We start from the raw sequence: 15,552 nt of genomic DNA, 5'->3' as shown, positions 1-15,552 counted from the left end.
AAAAAAAAAAAACCCACAATCCTCAAATTAAAATTTCCCACCAACCATATGCCAGAATTTCCCTTTAGAGTACAGAATGAGCTTCAAAGTAATACTTTCTCTCACTAATCATCCCACTGACTAGTGCAACGTGGCAGCACCCAGAGTCCCAGAGTCCCCGTTAGAAATCAAGAGGTATGTTATTTCCACTTGAACACCTCCTGGATGGAAACATATTGAAAGAAACCAAGAGGGAAAAAAAAGGAAGGCTTCCAAAAGACAGACTCCAGTTCAAACTTTATTTGCATACAAAAATATATTATAATGGGGAAAGCATATTACTGTTTCCAACTATATATAATTAATTACAAATATTTTCATAAAAGCATTTTAAATTACAGAGAAGCTATGTTTTAAGAGGAAATACAACATTAGCATGAGTCATCTGCTCTAATATCCTGCAATCAGGTAAACAAAGTCAGTCTCTAACCTGCCCAGAGATGGGCCCAAAGGTGTTTTTAGGATGAGCCTGGTGGTGGGTGAGCAACATCTCTGCCCCCTCCAGCAGCATATTCTGTAGCTGATTTCATCAGGTCCTCTGAGCTTTCTGAAACTTCTCCCTTAGGATGGAAGGACCCAGAACTTCTTGTTTCACATGCCTGTCAATAGGAGACAGAGAAGGTGATCCACTCGCGAAAGTTGACAATTCCTATGCTTAACCATGTGCTTCCCAGGCGGCACTAGTGGGAAAGAACCCGCCTGCCAATGCAGGTTTGATTCCTGGGTCGGGAAGGACCCCTGGAGGAGGGCATGGCAACCCATGCCAGTATTCTTGCCTGGAGAATCCCATGGACAGAGGAACCTGGCAGGCTACGGTCTGTAAGATCGAAAAGAGTCAGACATGACTGAAGCGACTTAGCTCACATGCTTAACCAGAGCACACCTCCCAGACAGGCATCCAAGCACCAAACTTAATGGCAGGCTTCCCATGTAATATACGTCTGAAGAACTGGTATGACTGGGCAGCCTGCTGCAATTTTCATGACGCCAACAAGCACGTTCCACGGGTCTAACACGAATTGTGTTGCAATTACAATCATCTCTGTCAAAACAGACCTTGGTCTTCTGATGGAGGATGGTATGGGTGATAACGTCTTCTAGTAAACAGAAACTGCAGAAGAAGTTTCCACCTAATAGTAGGTAGGTCTGTCTGAAACCTTGTTTAAGAACAGAAGTCTTTTTAAGTAACCAGCTTTGGATCTATTTTTTCAGATCCTATCCAGTTATTTAGCATACCACAGCATAAACTATGGAAAACTGACTCTTTCATTGTCAAATGGAAGGAGCTAGATGGAATTTTCCAGGGCTGCTCTGTGACTGAACAAGGCCCCCCAAGGGTAAGTTGTGGAAAGTGTCATCCAGGAAACTCCAGCTGACCCGTCTGGCACTTGTGAGCCTGTTCTTTGGAAGTAGAATGTGCGGATTGATTCTCGGGGCCCTTTCTTCCAGGCTCCCCCATGGATTATGCTCTGATACCTTCAGTTCTCAAAAATTTTGGTCACAGAGAATGGGCTGCCATTAGTGTAACTGACAAATGGGAAACGGGGTACAAATACCTGATCCAGGTCTTTCAGTAACTGGTGTAGGTCTTTGGTTATAAGGTCTCCCCAAGCCAATTTTCTCTTTGGGAACCCAACCCCCTGGAAGTCAGATCAAACCCCTGGCTCTAACTTGTGAAGTTTTCTCCAACCCCTGAGATTGAACCCTCTGGTTTGTCAGTATAATGCTGTTCAGTCGTGAGGTTGTGTCTGCCTCTTTGCGACCCCATGGGTTGTAGCCCACCGGGCTCCTTTTCCTCCACTCTCTCCCTTAGTTTGCTCAAATTAATGTCCACTGAGTCAGTAATGCTATCTAACTATCTCACTCCCTTCTCCTTTTGCCTTCAATCTTTCCCAGCATCAGGGGCTTTTCCGATGAGTCAGCTCTATTAGTCAGTATAATACTCAGTGGTCAATAAGCTGATTTCTTTTCTGAAAAAGCCTGGCATGCCACCATGCTGGGAAGGCTCCAACCTCACTCTAACTACTACCTTACTCTCCACTTCTCAAACAAAATGCCATTGTTTGTTGGGGGCCAAGTTCTCACTGGTTGCAAAGGCAGTCAACTTCAATGCCAGCTTATCCTCAGGATTTCTTTCTGAGCCACTAGGGTCCTGTTTCTGAACCTAAAAAACACCTTATGATATAACTTCCTGCTGCAGACAAGCTGGTAAACATCACTGCACTTTATCAGAGGTGCTGGTTGGTTTTGTTCTGTTTTTTAAACTACCAGGCATGTACTCACTTGCTAAGGTTCTGTCGAGATCAGCAATAAAGTCTTCTAGCTCTTTCGTATCTCCAAGTTTGGCTGAAAAACAAGAGTTCAGGTTCAGTTTCTATATTCAAGACAGCTGAAGAATCTGACTTTTCCAGAAGTATATGACCCCCATCTCTCTGTCTTCCGAGATTTTATTAAATAGTGTCCTGTACAAACCCTAAGTGGTTGCTCCAGTGTTTACTTACAAGCAACTCAGAAGCTTTTTCTGAATATTAGCCTAAATGTTTCTTTCTGGGTTTTGTAGTTCATCATCCCCCCATCCCCGACCCATATCCCAGCAGCCTGGAAGAAGTATCTCTCTTCGCTACTTTAAAAGCTGGGAGGTGGAGGCTTCCCTGTGGTCCAGTGGTTAAGAATCTGCCTCCCACTGCAGGGGACGAGTGGATCCCTGGTCCACAAAGATCCCATGTGCCGCGGAGCAATGAAGCCTGAGTGCCGCAGCCACTGAGCCTGGGCTCTGGAGCCCACGAGCCAGAACTACGGAGCCCGCGTCCCTAGAGCCCCTGCTCCACAACAGGAGAAGCCCCCTACAACGAGAAGCCCCTGCACCACGACTGGAGAGAGAGCCCCCGCTCACCACGCCGAGAGAAAGCCTGTGCGCAGCAGCAAAGACCCAGCATACCCATAAATAAATAAAATCGAGAAGCAAACAAACAAGTTGGAAGGTACAGTGAGACAGGGACAGGGAAGGAAGATTAAAAGTTTTAACTCTCTGATTGTGTAGGATTTGAGTTAGCAGCCAAAATATTTCGGAAGCAACGCAGTGTGTGGAATGCACACCCAGAGTCCCTACTTCCTGCTCAACTTCTCTGATGCAGTCTTGTTCACACAATCACTCCAGGGCAATACTTCAGCCCACGTGGTGCCCCCAGGATGGAATTCACTAAGCGCTACTGTTCCTTGTCAAAAGGGTACAGGGAAGGCAACAGGAGGCTCCTGGGTCTGGGCGGCCTTGTGCCATGCAGGTGCCAACACAGGTTAACAAGGCCCCACCGTGATCTTGTTCCATCCGCATCCTAAGACTTGTCCTTCATTCTGCATGTCTTGCTTTCTCCTCTAGAGCTCATTGTTCATGCCTTCTCTGGATGCACATTTTTATTAATCAGACCCCACAGTAGCACATGCTCGAGCTCAGTTGCCTCTGATTCTTTGTGATCCCACGGACTGAGCCCACCAGACTCCTACAGCCAAAGGACTTCCCAGGCAAGAATACTGGGATGGGTTGCCATTTCCTGACCCAGGGAATTTTCCTGACCCAGGGATCAAACCCACATCTCTTGTGTCTCCTGCCTTGGCAGGCGGATTCTTTACCATTGCACCACCTAGGAAGCTGGCTACAAATAACTCACTGTTTTTAGCTTTTAAAGTCAATTTGCTACTAGGGCTTTTCCCCCCTCTTTAATTTCTACCTCTAGAGGATCAGGTAGCAAATCTGGGCTTGTTTTAAGCCACTTTCTAGACTGTTCTGTCTCTCTCAATTCAACAGATCCATTACAGACGGAGGGCTGGACAATGGCGGAATTCCCAGGGGCTGCTGGCTTTGCTATGTGGGGAGGAGAACTTTAAAAGGTCTCTTTTGAAACAGGGCGAAATTCTGCCTTCCTGCCTGAGTGAGAAAATGATGAAATCTTCATATTTCTTTTTAACTATGTTCCATTTTTATTGCATTCTGCAACTATTTTCAGTGAGTGTAACATTTCTTAAGGGGAAAAAAAACTCCTTTTGTTTTCAAAGGGCACTTGCCCAATAGAACATTCAGCTCTCTGGCTGGAGACAATTTACTTAGCTCCAAAATATAAGAAACTGCTCATGCATCTTTAAAAACTTTTTTGTCTATTAATGTCGCAGTAGAGGCAGGCTGAAGCTGCTATTTTGAATTATGTTAGATCATCACTTGTTTCATAATGATGACCCCATTTAATTGCTAAACTGGTCATCTGAGAGCATTCTTTAAAGAGTTAATGCAATTAAAAAAAAAAAGAACCCAACTTTCTGCAAATCCTAACTGCTGAGTTTTACATTCTAGAACCAGCCAGTCTAGGCGAGCACTATCATTTAGCACCGAATTGATAACAACACACAAGAGAAAACAAAGTCTGCAGTCTACACGTTTTCTTTCTCCCGTGGTTTGTCTACACGGTTTCCTGAAATAAAAAGTGCAACTGTCAGTGGCTCGGTCGTGTCCGACTCCTTGCGACCCCATGGACTGCAGCCCGCCAGGCTCCCCTGTCCACGGCATTCTCCAGGCAAGAATTCTGGAGTGGGGAGCCATTCCCTTGTCTAGAGGATCTTCCTGACCCCGGGGACTGAAACGGGATCTTCCTGCATTTCGGGTGGATTCTGTAACATCTGAGCCACCCATCCCATGCCACCCACCAGTTACCTGATTTCACTTTCATGCTGATCAAAATTCTGAGAAATAACAAAATCTACTCTACACTGTACTGTACGAAGACACTGCTGCTGCTGCTAGGTCACTTCAGTCGTGTCCGACTCTGTGCGACCCCAGGTATGAAGATACTAGTCTTCTCTATTTGTTTTGCACATTTGGGAAAGATCGGTTAGGGGTAAGGCAGAAGAGAGAAGAGGCTGAGGAGTAGAGGGAATAAGGAAGCCAAAAAACTCTCATTCCAACTAGTAGACTTACCTTTCCGAGCAGGAGCAGAAGGACAGAGCAGAGCTGGAGTGCTGTCTGTTGGAGAATTCAGTTTTTCATCACTGAAGCTGAAGCTGTTCCTATAAAGCGATTCAGCACCTTTCAGGAAAGAAAACATAACTCATTAGAAATGGTTTATCAGTCTCCTAGTCTATTGATAACCAACAGTGTATCTCCAAAGGGAGCAAAGTTATAAAAAAAAAATTTTGATTTCCAGATTTTATATTTGTTGTTGTTTAGTTGCTAAGTCATGTCTGACTCTTTGTGATCCCATGGACTGCAGCATGCCAGGCTTTCCTGTTCCTCACTATCTCCCGAAGTTTGCCCAAGTTCATGCCCATTTTATATTTATGCTCCTAAATTTGAGACAGGAGAGTATGCCTGTGTATGTGTGAGTGTGTGTCTCCAATCAGGCACACCAAAGGTCCTTGCTTCCCTAAAAAAAGAAGGGTCAGCAGGACCATAATGACCAGACCAGCCTCCTTTGCAACACACGGGCGCCCACTGCCCAGGTGTCCTGACAGCTAAGCCAACGCTTGGCCGATGGAGGCCGGGGGCGGGGGGCGGGGGTGGCTTGGGATGTGAGACATAAGGAACCATCTTGCCTGAAAAATGTTCCTTCAGCCCTCTGAACCCCCTAAAATACAAAGTTAAGGTTGGATCCCACTACTTAATAATCCTCCCTGCCTGCTCAAAAGAGAGTCTTTGTCATGGTCTTTCCTGAGCTCCTATATTCTGGGGATAAGCTAGAGGGTCAAAGACAAAGATTTCTTCTCTTGAGGTTGTGGATTACAAACACGTTGGGTGACTGGGTGGCTCCATTGTCCTGCTCCTGAAAACAAGAGCGAGGCAAGGTCCCAGAAGCAAGGCTGAGCTGAGCATCTAGGAAATCATCTCAGCTACCAAGTATTTGGGAGCCCTGGAACAAGACAATGTCTCTGGGCCCTTGCTTGTGTGTGTCTGTGTGCTTGATCACTCAGTCGAGTCCAACTCTTTGCAACCCCATGGGCTGTAGCCTGCCAGGCTCCTCTGTTCATGGGATTCTTCAGGCAAGAATACTGGAGTGGGTTGCCATTTCCTTTTGGGTGTGGGGGGTGGGGGTGGGTTTGCTTACAGAATGGACTTGAAGGATGACTCAGTCCACCTTCCCATTATACAGATGGGCCTTTGCTTACCAATCTGTAAAATGGGAAGGTGGACTGAATGATCCTTGAAGTCCCTTCCAGCTCTGAAGTTCTGAGATCCTATTTCTGAGTCCTGCCAAGGGAAAGGAAACCAGCCCCAACCAGCCCAGTCCTAGGGTGGTGACACAGAAAGGGCGCTGCTGGCTGAGCTGTACCAACCCAAAGACTCGGAGGCAGAGCCGGCGGTGGAGGCAGGATGTGGCCTCTGAGGTCACAGACGAACAGCCTTCCTGGTTAAAACAGAACACAAAGCCTGGCACGGGGGTAGCACAGACGCGCTCTGGGAAGGCTGCTCAGGTGCAAGAGGGCAGCTGAACCACAATGGCCGGGCCAGGCTCCCTGTCCTCCTCAGGATGCACCCGGTTTCATCCAATCGCCTCCAGCTCAGGAGGAGGCAAAACCATCTTTCTTTGCTCCTCTTAACTCAAAAGGAACAGGACTCAGTGACAAAAGAGACAACCAGAAAAAAAGACAGCTTTCAGAAACAGAAGGTTCTGGCCCCAAGAGAATTCCTCTTCATCCCTAAAGACGGCACCTCACAGGTCCCCCACGGCCCCAAGGAGGTGGTCCCAGGCCGTCTTGTTTTCCTGGCCGACACACACATCGCATTCAGTTTTCCAAACACATACAACCCTCACGATTGATTCTTCCTTCTTAGGTCCAGTCCAGGCCACCTAAAAGGACCACAATCCTTTTTCAGGGCTTTGATGATGAACACCTACTGAGATCTGAAACTCTGAATGTTAGGCTTACATTTCCCCAAAAATGTATTTCCCAGAATAGTGGTCCTTTGAGAAGAACTGCATGGTCCCTGGACCCTGAGACACACCGAGCCCCTTGGAGGGTCCTCTGATGAAACTCCGACGTGCCTGAGATGTCTTGTGATCAACAAGCTGGCTTAGCCCTATTTGGCGGTTTCACGTGCCCACGGGACACTGTTTTGGTGGCACCTCTGTTATTATCTCCCGGGACACTTGTACTTGGTGAACTCAAAGTGGGAAGCCCTCGCGCTGGCTTGTCAGCTGAGCCCCACTCTGGAGCGATGCGGGTTTTCTCAAGGGAAGGCCTTTTCCCCCGACACACGGGAGAATGGTCGTGCTCATTGCAGACCCACCACGTCATCTTACCACCTGTCACCTCGTAAGAGGCAAGGGAATCACCATAAATAGAACCCGAGAGACTTGCGGGGGAAAAGGTGAAACGAGCCTGAGGGGCAGGAAAACCACAGACAGCCCAGGGGAGGCAGGCCTCGAGCCTGGACCCGGGAGCCAGGAGGAAGGCATGCAGGCCTCTGCAACAGTGCCTTCAGCTGCAAAGGGCCCCACAAGCATCGCCCCAATTCCGGGCCCCACAGGTGGCACCCTGGCCTCCACCTCTCAGGGGCGGTTGGCCCCGCCACCATTACCACCCTGCCCCCCTGGCATTCCTGCACCCTGTCCTGCACCCGGGCCCTGGTTCTGGGCCTCACTTCTGTCCTGCCCCAACTCCCCAGAAATTTTACATCGACGTATACTTACCCCTTGGGGACGGGGAAACACACACACACACACACACACACACACACACACACACACAATTTGTTTGCTTCACACGCCAAGTAGACCAAGTGCTATTGAGTTTGGGAGAAAGTAATGAACTAGACATGCAGATGGTCCCTGCAAAATGGTAGGGAACAGGAATCCGGTGAGGATTCACGACTCCTCGGGTAACTCGGTTGCTTTAGGGGACCCTGCAGAGTCACACTGCACCAGGACATCACCACAGCTCATGGCTCACCCTTTAGAGCCTGGGGCTTAAATTCCTTTTTGATCTAAGTATTTTCCTCAACCTCAGGAAATTTATATAGACAAGCTGACTGCTCCTTGACTGGCAGATTCAGCTGCAAACTACTGAGTCAAACTTTCAAATAATCAGGAGTTGCCTCTCACTGATAATGAGCTCAGGCTACTCTCACAATGAGACGGAGGGGGAAAAAAAATCCTAGTTGCTGTCCCCCTAGAGCTGTGTGGCACCGAGGCCGTGTGATGCTGTGCGAGTCACTTCGTCTCAGAGCTTCAGTTTCTTTTAAGAAAGGGGGATAAGAAACCCAGGCGCTCCATGTGCTGCCTATGGTTTTCAGGCTTTATTTTTTCAACAAACTGGAGGAAGGCATGCTCAGAAGAAAGGCCACCACAGGGAGTAATAAGACTCCAGATTCTGGGGCCAAGCTTCTTCCTCTTCTTTAGAGAGTAGCAAAACTCTTAAGAAAAAAATTTATCTTCAGAGGCGCCCTAGAACAAACCTCCCAAGAGCAATCCCACCAACACAGAAGTAATCCAACCTCTCTCAACCCTTTATCCAATAAAGTTTCATTCCACAGTGAATAAGATTGCACGCTAGGTGTAAATTAAAAGGGAAGCAAAGCTTGCCTTTCTGTTCTTTTCACTCCCCTAGAACTCCATTTCTTGCAAAATAACAGCCAGTTAGTCGGACAAGAGACAGCAATGTGTTGCTGGCTGATAGCATAGTAATGTATCATTGCCCGCCCAGTATCAGTCACTGCCATTAATAAGGGCTCAAGGGACATATAGCACTGATGATCTGGGGACCCCTGGCAGGTGGCAAGGCTAGATATTGCAGGGCCTTACAACATCTACCGCCATCAGCTCTGCAGTCCCATCAGAAATGTCCTTGGCAAGTCAAACTGGCACGCTGAAGCCAGGAACCTCAAATTCTGGGAGCAAGTTTGCTAAGACATCATCAAAAGAAATGTGAGCATATAAAATATTCGAACATCTTAACCATAGGAGCACCCACAAAGCTTGGAAAACTTGGCTATAAAAACAAAGACTTGTTTAAAAGGTAGACGTGTTGTTTTCGTTTGGGGGTGGGGAGAAAGGTAATTTGGGGGTTGGCACCAGCGTGTGTTACTCCAGAGGGAAGGAAAACCACAGACAGTAACCGTGGCCCGGAGCTCCTGTAAATATAGAACAATCCCACATGTTTCAGGCAAGCAAACCATAGTAATTAACTGAGAAAAAGAAAGCCTTGGACCTGTTTCCCTTTCGCCACAGGGAATGGTTTGTGCGGGGTGGGGGAGGGGGTCAGCTCTCCCACTCAACATCTACATTCCAACAGCTACACTGATAGAATAAGAAAGCATTTCTCAATCTCACCACTATTATTCCAGCTTCTCTTCTGGGGCTGCTCGGTTCCTCTATATGCCTTCAGGTGTCCACCAGTGATGGGGCTTCCCTGGTGGCTCAGCGGTAAAGATTGTGCTTGCAACGCAGGAGCCACTGGAGACCCAGGTTCCGATCCCTGGGTCGGGAAGATCCCCTGGAGGAGGGCACAGCAACTCACTCCAGTATTCTTGCCTGGAGAATCCTACAGACAGAGGAGCCTGGCGAGCCACAGTCCATAAGGTCACAAAGAGTCAGACACGACTGAAGCGACTTAGCACACACATGCATACACGTCCACCAGTGACACTTGTTCACACCAGGACACCCTGAGGGCTCCGAACCCCTCATTCCCTCTCGGCTTGAACAAGTTCAAGTCCTGGCCTCAGTGGCTCTTACGTCAGATCAGCTAGCAGGCTACCTGTCACATGTGCCCCCCAGGTCCTCTCTCCCAGGGTCAAGCTAGAACAGTCGAGGCAAAGAAATACAGACGATCTAGGTCTTGCACAAGCGGCTGCTGCTGCTAAGTCCCTTCAGTCGTGTCTGACTCTGTGAGACCCCATAGACGGCAGCCCACCAGGCTCTCCCATCCCTGGGACTCTCCAGGCAAGAACACTGGAGGGGGTTGCCACTTCCTTGTCCAATGCATGAAAGTGAAAAGTGAAAGTCGCTCAGTCGTGTCCGACTCTTAGTGATCCCATGGACTGCAGCCCACCAGGCTCCTCCGCCCATGGGATTTTCCAGGCAAGAGTACTGGAGTGGGGTGCCATTGCCTTCTCTGTTGCACAAGCTAGAGAAGCCAATTCCTCATTCCCTCCAATGGCCCAACAGAATCATAAAAGCCCCAGTATGCAGAGTAGACCTTGGATCTTTTCTGTTAAGAAGCAAAAAACTTCCCCCCTCAAAGGAAAAAGGAACCTCCAATCCATCAAAGATGTGAGTTCACATCACCTTTTAAAGTGCCAGTTAATATTAGAAACTTCCTGTAAAATCAATCCGTGGAATCATAAATTAACACCTTGGTTAAAATTTAGTATATGATGAGTTAAAATGCTATTGAACACATTTGAGAAGTCACGATGTACACATACAGTGCTGAAAATACTGAAAGAACAACAGGGTTTTCAAGCTAAGTTCAAATCAAAGATGTTCACCATGCCTGCAGCATGTCTGAGGATCAGGCTTGAACCTCACTGCCCCGGCTCCTAACCGAGCTGGCTTCCACTGCTAAAGCTGAAACTGCTCTCACGAAAGTGCCTGGTGTTGTCTGTTGGAACCAAAATCTAGAAGAAAAGTACAATTCTCATCAACCCCGATTTGAATCACTCCTAACGTGAAGTTGTCTTGCCACTGTTATATTGGCCTCTTCAAGTCTTAGGAGGATTCTCTGTAAGTAGAAACAGGAAGACATATTTCCTTATTAAACATCCGCTCTTCTCTCCAATGGAAGTAACTTGCTTCTCTGGTTAAAAGAAGGAATGTCTAGTTTTTCTCCTTTGGATGCTAGCAACCAATTTTTTTTTTTAATTGAAATGTAGTTGATTTACAATATTGTATTAGTTTCAAGTGTACAGCAAAATGATTCAGATACACATATATATTCTTTTTTTATTCTTTTCCATTATAGGTTATTACAAGATATGGAATATAGTTCCCTGTGCTACACAATAAATCCTGCTGTTTCTCTGTTTCATATATGGTAGTATGTATCTGTTAATCCCATACTCCTAATTTATCCTTCTCCCTGCTCCCCCTGCCCTCAGTAACCTTGTTTCCTATGTCCGTAAGAGTCTGTTTCTGTTCTGTATAAAAGTTCATTGGTATTATACTTTTAGATCCCACATATAAGTGATATCATAGAACATATGTCTTTCCCTCTAAATTTTTTTAAGAGAAAAAGAAAGGTTCTTCAAAAAAGCAGGAATGCAGTGGGTACGTCTTCAGAGTGATGGAGTTGTAAAATGCAGAGTGAAAAACCAAAGTCCCAAAGGTTCAGAGCTTCGTGGGAGCTTCATAATAACATGTTCATGCAAAACATTGGCCCAAATGTATCTGGCCTATGTGACACACCATGGCATGTGCATTTTATTGTTCTCCTAAAAACATCAAACAGGGCAAATATTTTCTTTCTAATCCTGAGCTTATGGATGTTTCTAGTGAGTGAAAGTTGCTCAGTCATGTCGACTCTTTGCGACTCCATGGACTATACAGTCTATGGAACTCTCCAGGCCAGAATTCTGGAGTGGGTAGCATTTCCCTTCTCCAGGGGATCTTCCCAACCCAGGGATCGAACCCAGGTCTCCCACATTGCAGGCGGGTTCTTTACCAGCTGAGCCACAAGGGAAGACCAAGAATACTGGAGTGGGCGGCTAACAGCATCATTAAATAGAATCATTTCCATTTCACAGCTAGAGAAACTGAGACCCACTCCTCATTCAGGGCCCCAACAGAGCTCAGCCTTGGCTCCATGGACCCGGCGAGGGGGCCACGGCCTTGAAGAGACACCTTCAAACATGACCATGATTGACAAACAGGCACGTGATCCCTGTCCAAGTCTATCCAGGAGGGCCTGGTTTCCATACCAGCCAGCCATCCACGGTGACAGAGCAAAACCTTAGAGACAGTCCAAATGGTTCCGCTATTTAATCAGAAAAAGAGGAGACAACAGGGCCTGCATTGCTGGACTGTGGTAGGGAACGTGGGAGATAGCACATTTAAGGCTAAGCAAAGAGCTTGCTAATGGTGGACTAATAGATAATAACAGTAATCACAGAAAAGGCTTGGCAAAAGAGAGCTGCTCTTATTTCCATCATCCTAGGGCGTCTCCTTTTTGCTGGGGAGATCCTACATTTCAGTAGGCTCCACCTCTCTCAAATACTCTCTTCCACAGAAAAGCACTGAACAAATAAATGAGTATAACAAATGTCTGTGATCCACTCTTGGCGGCAATTAAGACACGTATTATGCATCCTTAAGAAATGACTATTTAGATACACAGCGCTTCTGCCAAGACTATTTCTAACCAGCCTCGTGAGGGCCAAACTACACATTTATAGGAAAGACTAATGTCATCCAAGCCTTCTTCATACCCTCCCGTTTACTTCTCTAACCACCGAACCAAGGGTTAGTTTAACAGTTAACAACAAAGGCAGAAAACACAGTCCACACACCCTAAGAAAAACTACAGACCATTCCAAACAATCTCTCCTGAAGCTGTGAAGAATGTGTTTCGAGTGCCTTTTCTTTGAGGCCCCCTGAAAACGGATCCCAGATCTGAAATCCTACCCAGGGGGAGTTGCAATCACCCATGAATGAGTGAGCTCAGGCCCTATTCTAGCCAAGTGCAGCTGTGGTTTAGAATGGAGCTGTTCTTTGCAAGAGAGCAGCCCTGAACACACTGTGCCAGCTTTCTTTCCCACGGGGGAGAGAATTTGTACTTGTTGAATGTGCCCCAGTAGAAGGAGACACATTTAAGTTTGGCTACATACATTGAGACAAATTTCAAAATTTTCTCGACTTCCCTTTGAAATTGAAAATAAGCGGTCTGGTCATTAGCAACAAAGTCCAAACATACAGAATGGAAAATTAACAGCAGATGATTCCATTCCCTTTCACCTCAAAAGCTGCAATTAGATCTAACCCTTGGGCAGGGCTGCCAAGGCAAGTCAAGCTGGAACTCTTAAGTTTCTGACTCCAAGCCTGAACTGGATGGCCAGTGCTCTTTATTCCTTTTCAGGAGGACAGCTCATGTGTAAGTCCAAGACTGTATCTTTGCCTGTAACAAGGAGAAGCTTCAGATCGCAAAAGAAGGGAATCACAAGGAAAGCTCATTGTTTTTACTTCCAGAGTAAAGGGCAGCAAAGGGAGTGACATTTAGGCAGGTAACCCATCTAGGGAATGAAGCCTCAAGAATTATCCAGAAGTGTTCAAAATTCACTTTGAAAAATAGTAAGTCATGCGGGTTGGGAAAAACGACAGTCACAGAAGATTGAAAAGTCACCCAGTTTGCTGTTTGATCCTACAGGACATTTGAGGTCCTGGAAAAAGTGGCCTCTCTTTATAACAAGGTGATTTAGGGCAGCCTGGGGGTGGTCTCCACCATGAGACAGTAAGCAGGAAGCAGCTCGTGTCCATCTGCTCTCTACCGGCAACCCCCCCACCACCCACGCCACCATCCACGCCGCCGCCCCGCCCCAGCCCTCTCCCACCCTCTCCCCTCTTCCTCCCCACCCCCAGCCCCAGACTGGGTACCGGGGTGGGGCCGGGAGTCTGAGCCAGCAGTTCACGTCATGGACCTGCCTGAAGGATGAGGGACACTCTCTAAATACTTGGACTTAGCAGTGCTAGGATTCTTTCAAAACTGCGGACAGTGTAATATCAAGTCCGGCGGGCTCAGGGCCCGGAGAAAGTGCAACAAGCGTTTCAAACACCCCAAGAACGGGAGCTTAAGAAACCTTTCCTGGTTTCACCAATACGTCCATCCTGCGCCCTCCCGGGGGCCCTGGACCCCACGCCTGTGGCGCTTTCTCCACATCCTCTGAAGATGCCGCTGAAAGCGGCAAGGAGCGGGGAGAGGGCGCCCTGGGGAGGCCCTCCTGGGTCCTGACACCTGCCGGCGGGCAGCGTGGAACCCAGCCTGCCTTCCGGAGACCGCCCTCCGGGGTCTGGTCCCTGCCGGCCTTGCGGCCCGGGAGACTCCCAGAGTCCTAGAGACGGCGCTGGGCTTCGGGGCTCGCTTGGCCGGGCCCCCAGCCCGCGGTTTTCCCGATGAGCACGCGGAGCCCCGAGCCCCGGGCGCTCCCCCGCGGGCCGGGTGCCCGGAGTGCCCAGGGCGCGACAGCTTCCGCGGCGGCGCCACACTCACTCTCGGAGTCGCTGAAGCCGCTGCTGTCGCTGACGCTGGCGCTGCTGCGCCGCTTCATGCGCTCCAGGTGCTCCTCGTAGCGGAAGTGGCGCTCGTGGAAGGGCGACGCGAAGTCGGCCAGCACCGCATCGAACTCGCACAGCGCGTCCGTCAGGTCCCCCGCGTCGGCAGAGTCCAAGGCCGGGGCTGCGCAGAGGCGGAGGGCGCGGGTGAGGGCGGGAGCCGGGCCACGGTCCGGTCCCGCGTCCCGCCGGCGCCCGCGGGGTATCCGAGGGTCGCCAGACCACGTGCACTGCGCTCCGGCCGGGGTCGGGCGGGGGCGGGGCAGCCCGCGATCGCCGCCGGCCGCTGGCTGTTATCGTTCAAGACTCCACCGCCCCCTGAAATGCGCGCTAGCATCGCGCCCATTTTAGAGATAAAGAAACTGAGCCTCCATCCGGAGGAGTTGCAAGTCAAAGGTCACTCCGCTAAGCCGCAAGGCCGAGCTCTTTTGGGTGGTGGACGGATCTCCACGCTCGCGGCCCCGGGGGCGGCGGGAGGACTGAGTCAGGATGCGCCCGTGACGTGTCCCCCAGCCCGGCGGGGGCAGAGGGGAGGCAGGGGGAGGGATGGAGAGAGACTACGCGGGACCCTGCTTCTTTCGCCCCCAGCCCCCTGCAAGTAAGTGAAGTCGCTCAGTCGTGTCCTACTCTTTGCGACCCCGTGGACTGTAGCCTACCAGGTTTCTCTGTCCATGGGATTCTCCAGGCAAGAATACTGGAGTGGGTTACCATTTCCTTCTCCAATGCCCGGGTTTAAGGAGACCCACCCCCCCACACCCCCACCCCTCGCCACTCACCTGCGGCCGCGGCGGCCGCGGGGCTGCCCTGCGCGGCGGGCGGCTTCATGGGGGGCTCCGCCGGCGCGTGTCGCTGAGGGGCCGGAATCCTGCGAGGTCTGGGCGCGGGGGTCGTGCAGACGTGCGTGCTGCTCGCGCCGTCCCCTCTCCGGGCAGCGTCCCGCTCAGTCTGCCCCCTCGTCCGGCAGTGCTCCAGCCGCGCCGCTGCCGGCACCGCGCGCCCGCCCGCCCTTTCCCGGGTCTCCTCCGCCCGCGCGCCCCGAGGTCTTATAGCCGCGGGCGGGGGCGGGCTGGGGCGGGGCCGCGGGAGCCGGGCCGCCGGGTCTGTCCCCGCCGCCACGCCTCGGACGCCTCCGTCCCCACCCCGGGCACCGGGCACCGCCCTCGCCACGCGCGCGCCGGGGAACTGCGGTGACGCCCAGTCGCCCGAGCCCGGGTTACAGCCCCAAATATTTACCCGCCGCTTCCCCCGCGCGCCCTGACGACGGGCCCCC

General features: G+C 50.0%; 1 protein-coding gene across 1 annotated transcript; it reads right to left on the bottom strand.

The window, feature by feature from the left end:
• Positions 1–264: 264 nt before the first annotated feature.
• Positions 265–15,319, bottom strand: RGCC (regulator of cell cycle). Its single transcript, XM_055541969.1, has 5 exons — positions 15,059–15,319; positions 14,221–14,406; positions 5,003–5,110; positions 2,323–2,385; positions 265–638 (listed from the first exon to the last, which is right to left on the bottom strand). Exons 1-5 carry the CDS (start codon positions 15,105–15,107, stop codon positions 631–633), a joined length of 414 nt encoding a protein of 137 aa, XP_055397944.1. The 5' UTR covers positions 15,108–15,319; the 3' UTR covers positions 265–630.
• Between the last annotated feature and the right edge of the window lie 233 nt (positions 15,320–15,552).

The sequence above is a fragment of the Bubalus kerabau genome, chromosome 12 (assembly GCF_029407905.1).
Source record: "Bubalus kerabau isolate K-KA32 ecotype Philippines breed swamp buffalo chromosome 12, PCC_UOA_SB_1v2, whole genome shotgun sequence".
Classification (NCBI taxonomy): domain Eukaryota; kingdom Metazoa; phylum Chordata; class Mammalia; order Artiodactyla; family Bovidae; genus Bubalus; species Bubalus kerabau.
Note: the sequence above shows the minus strand (reverse complement) of the source record. Positions and strands in the feature narration are given on the sequence as shown.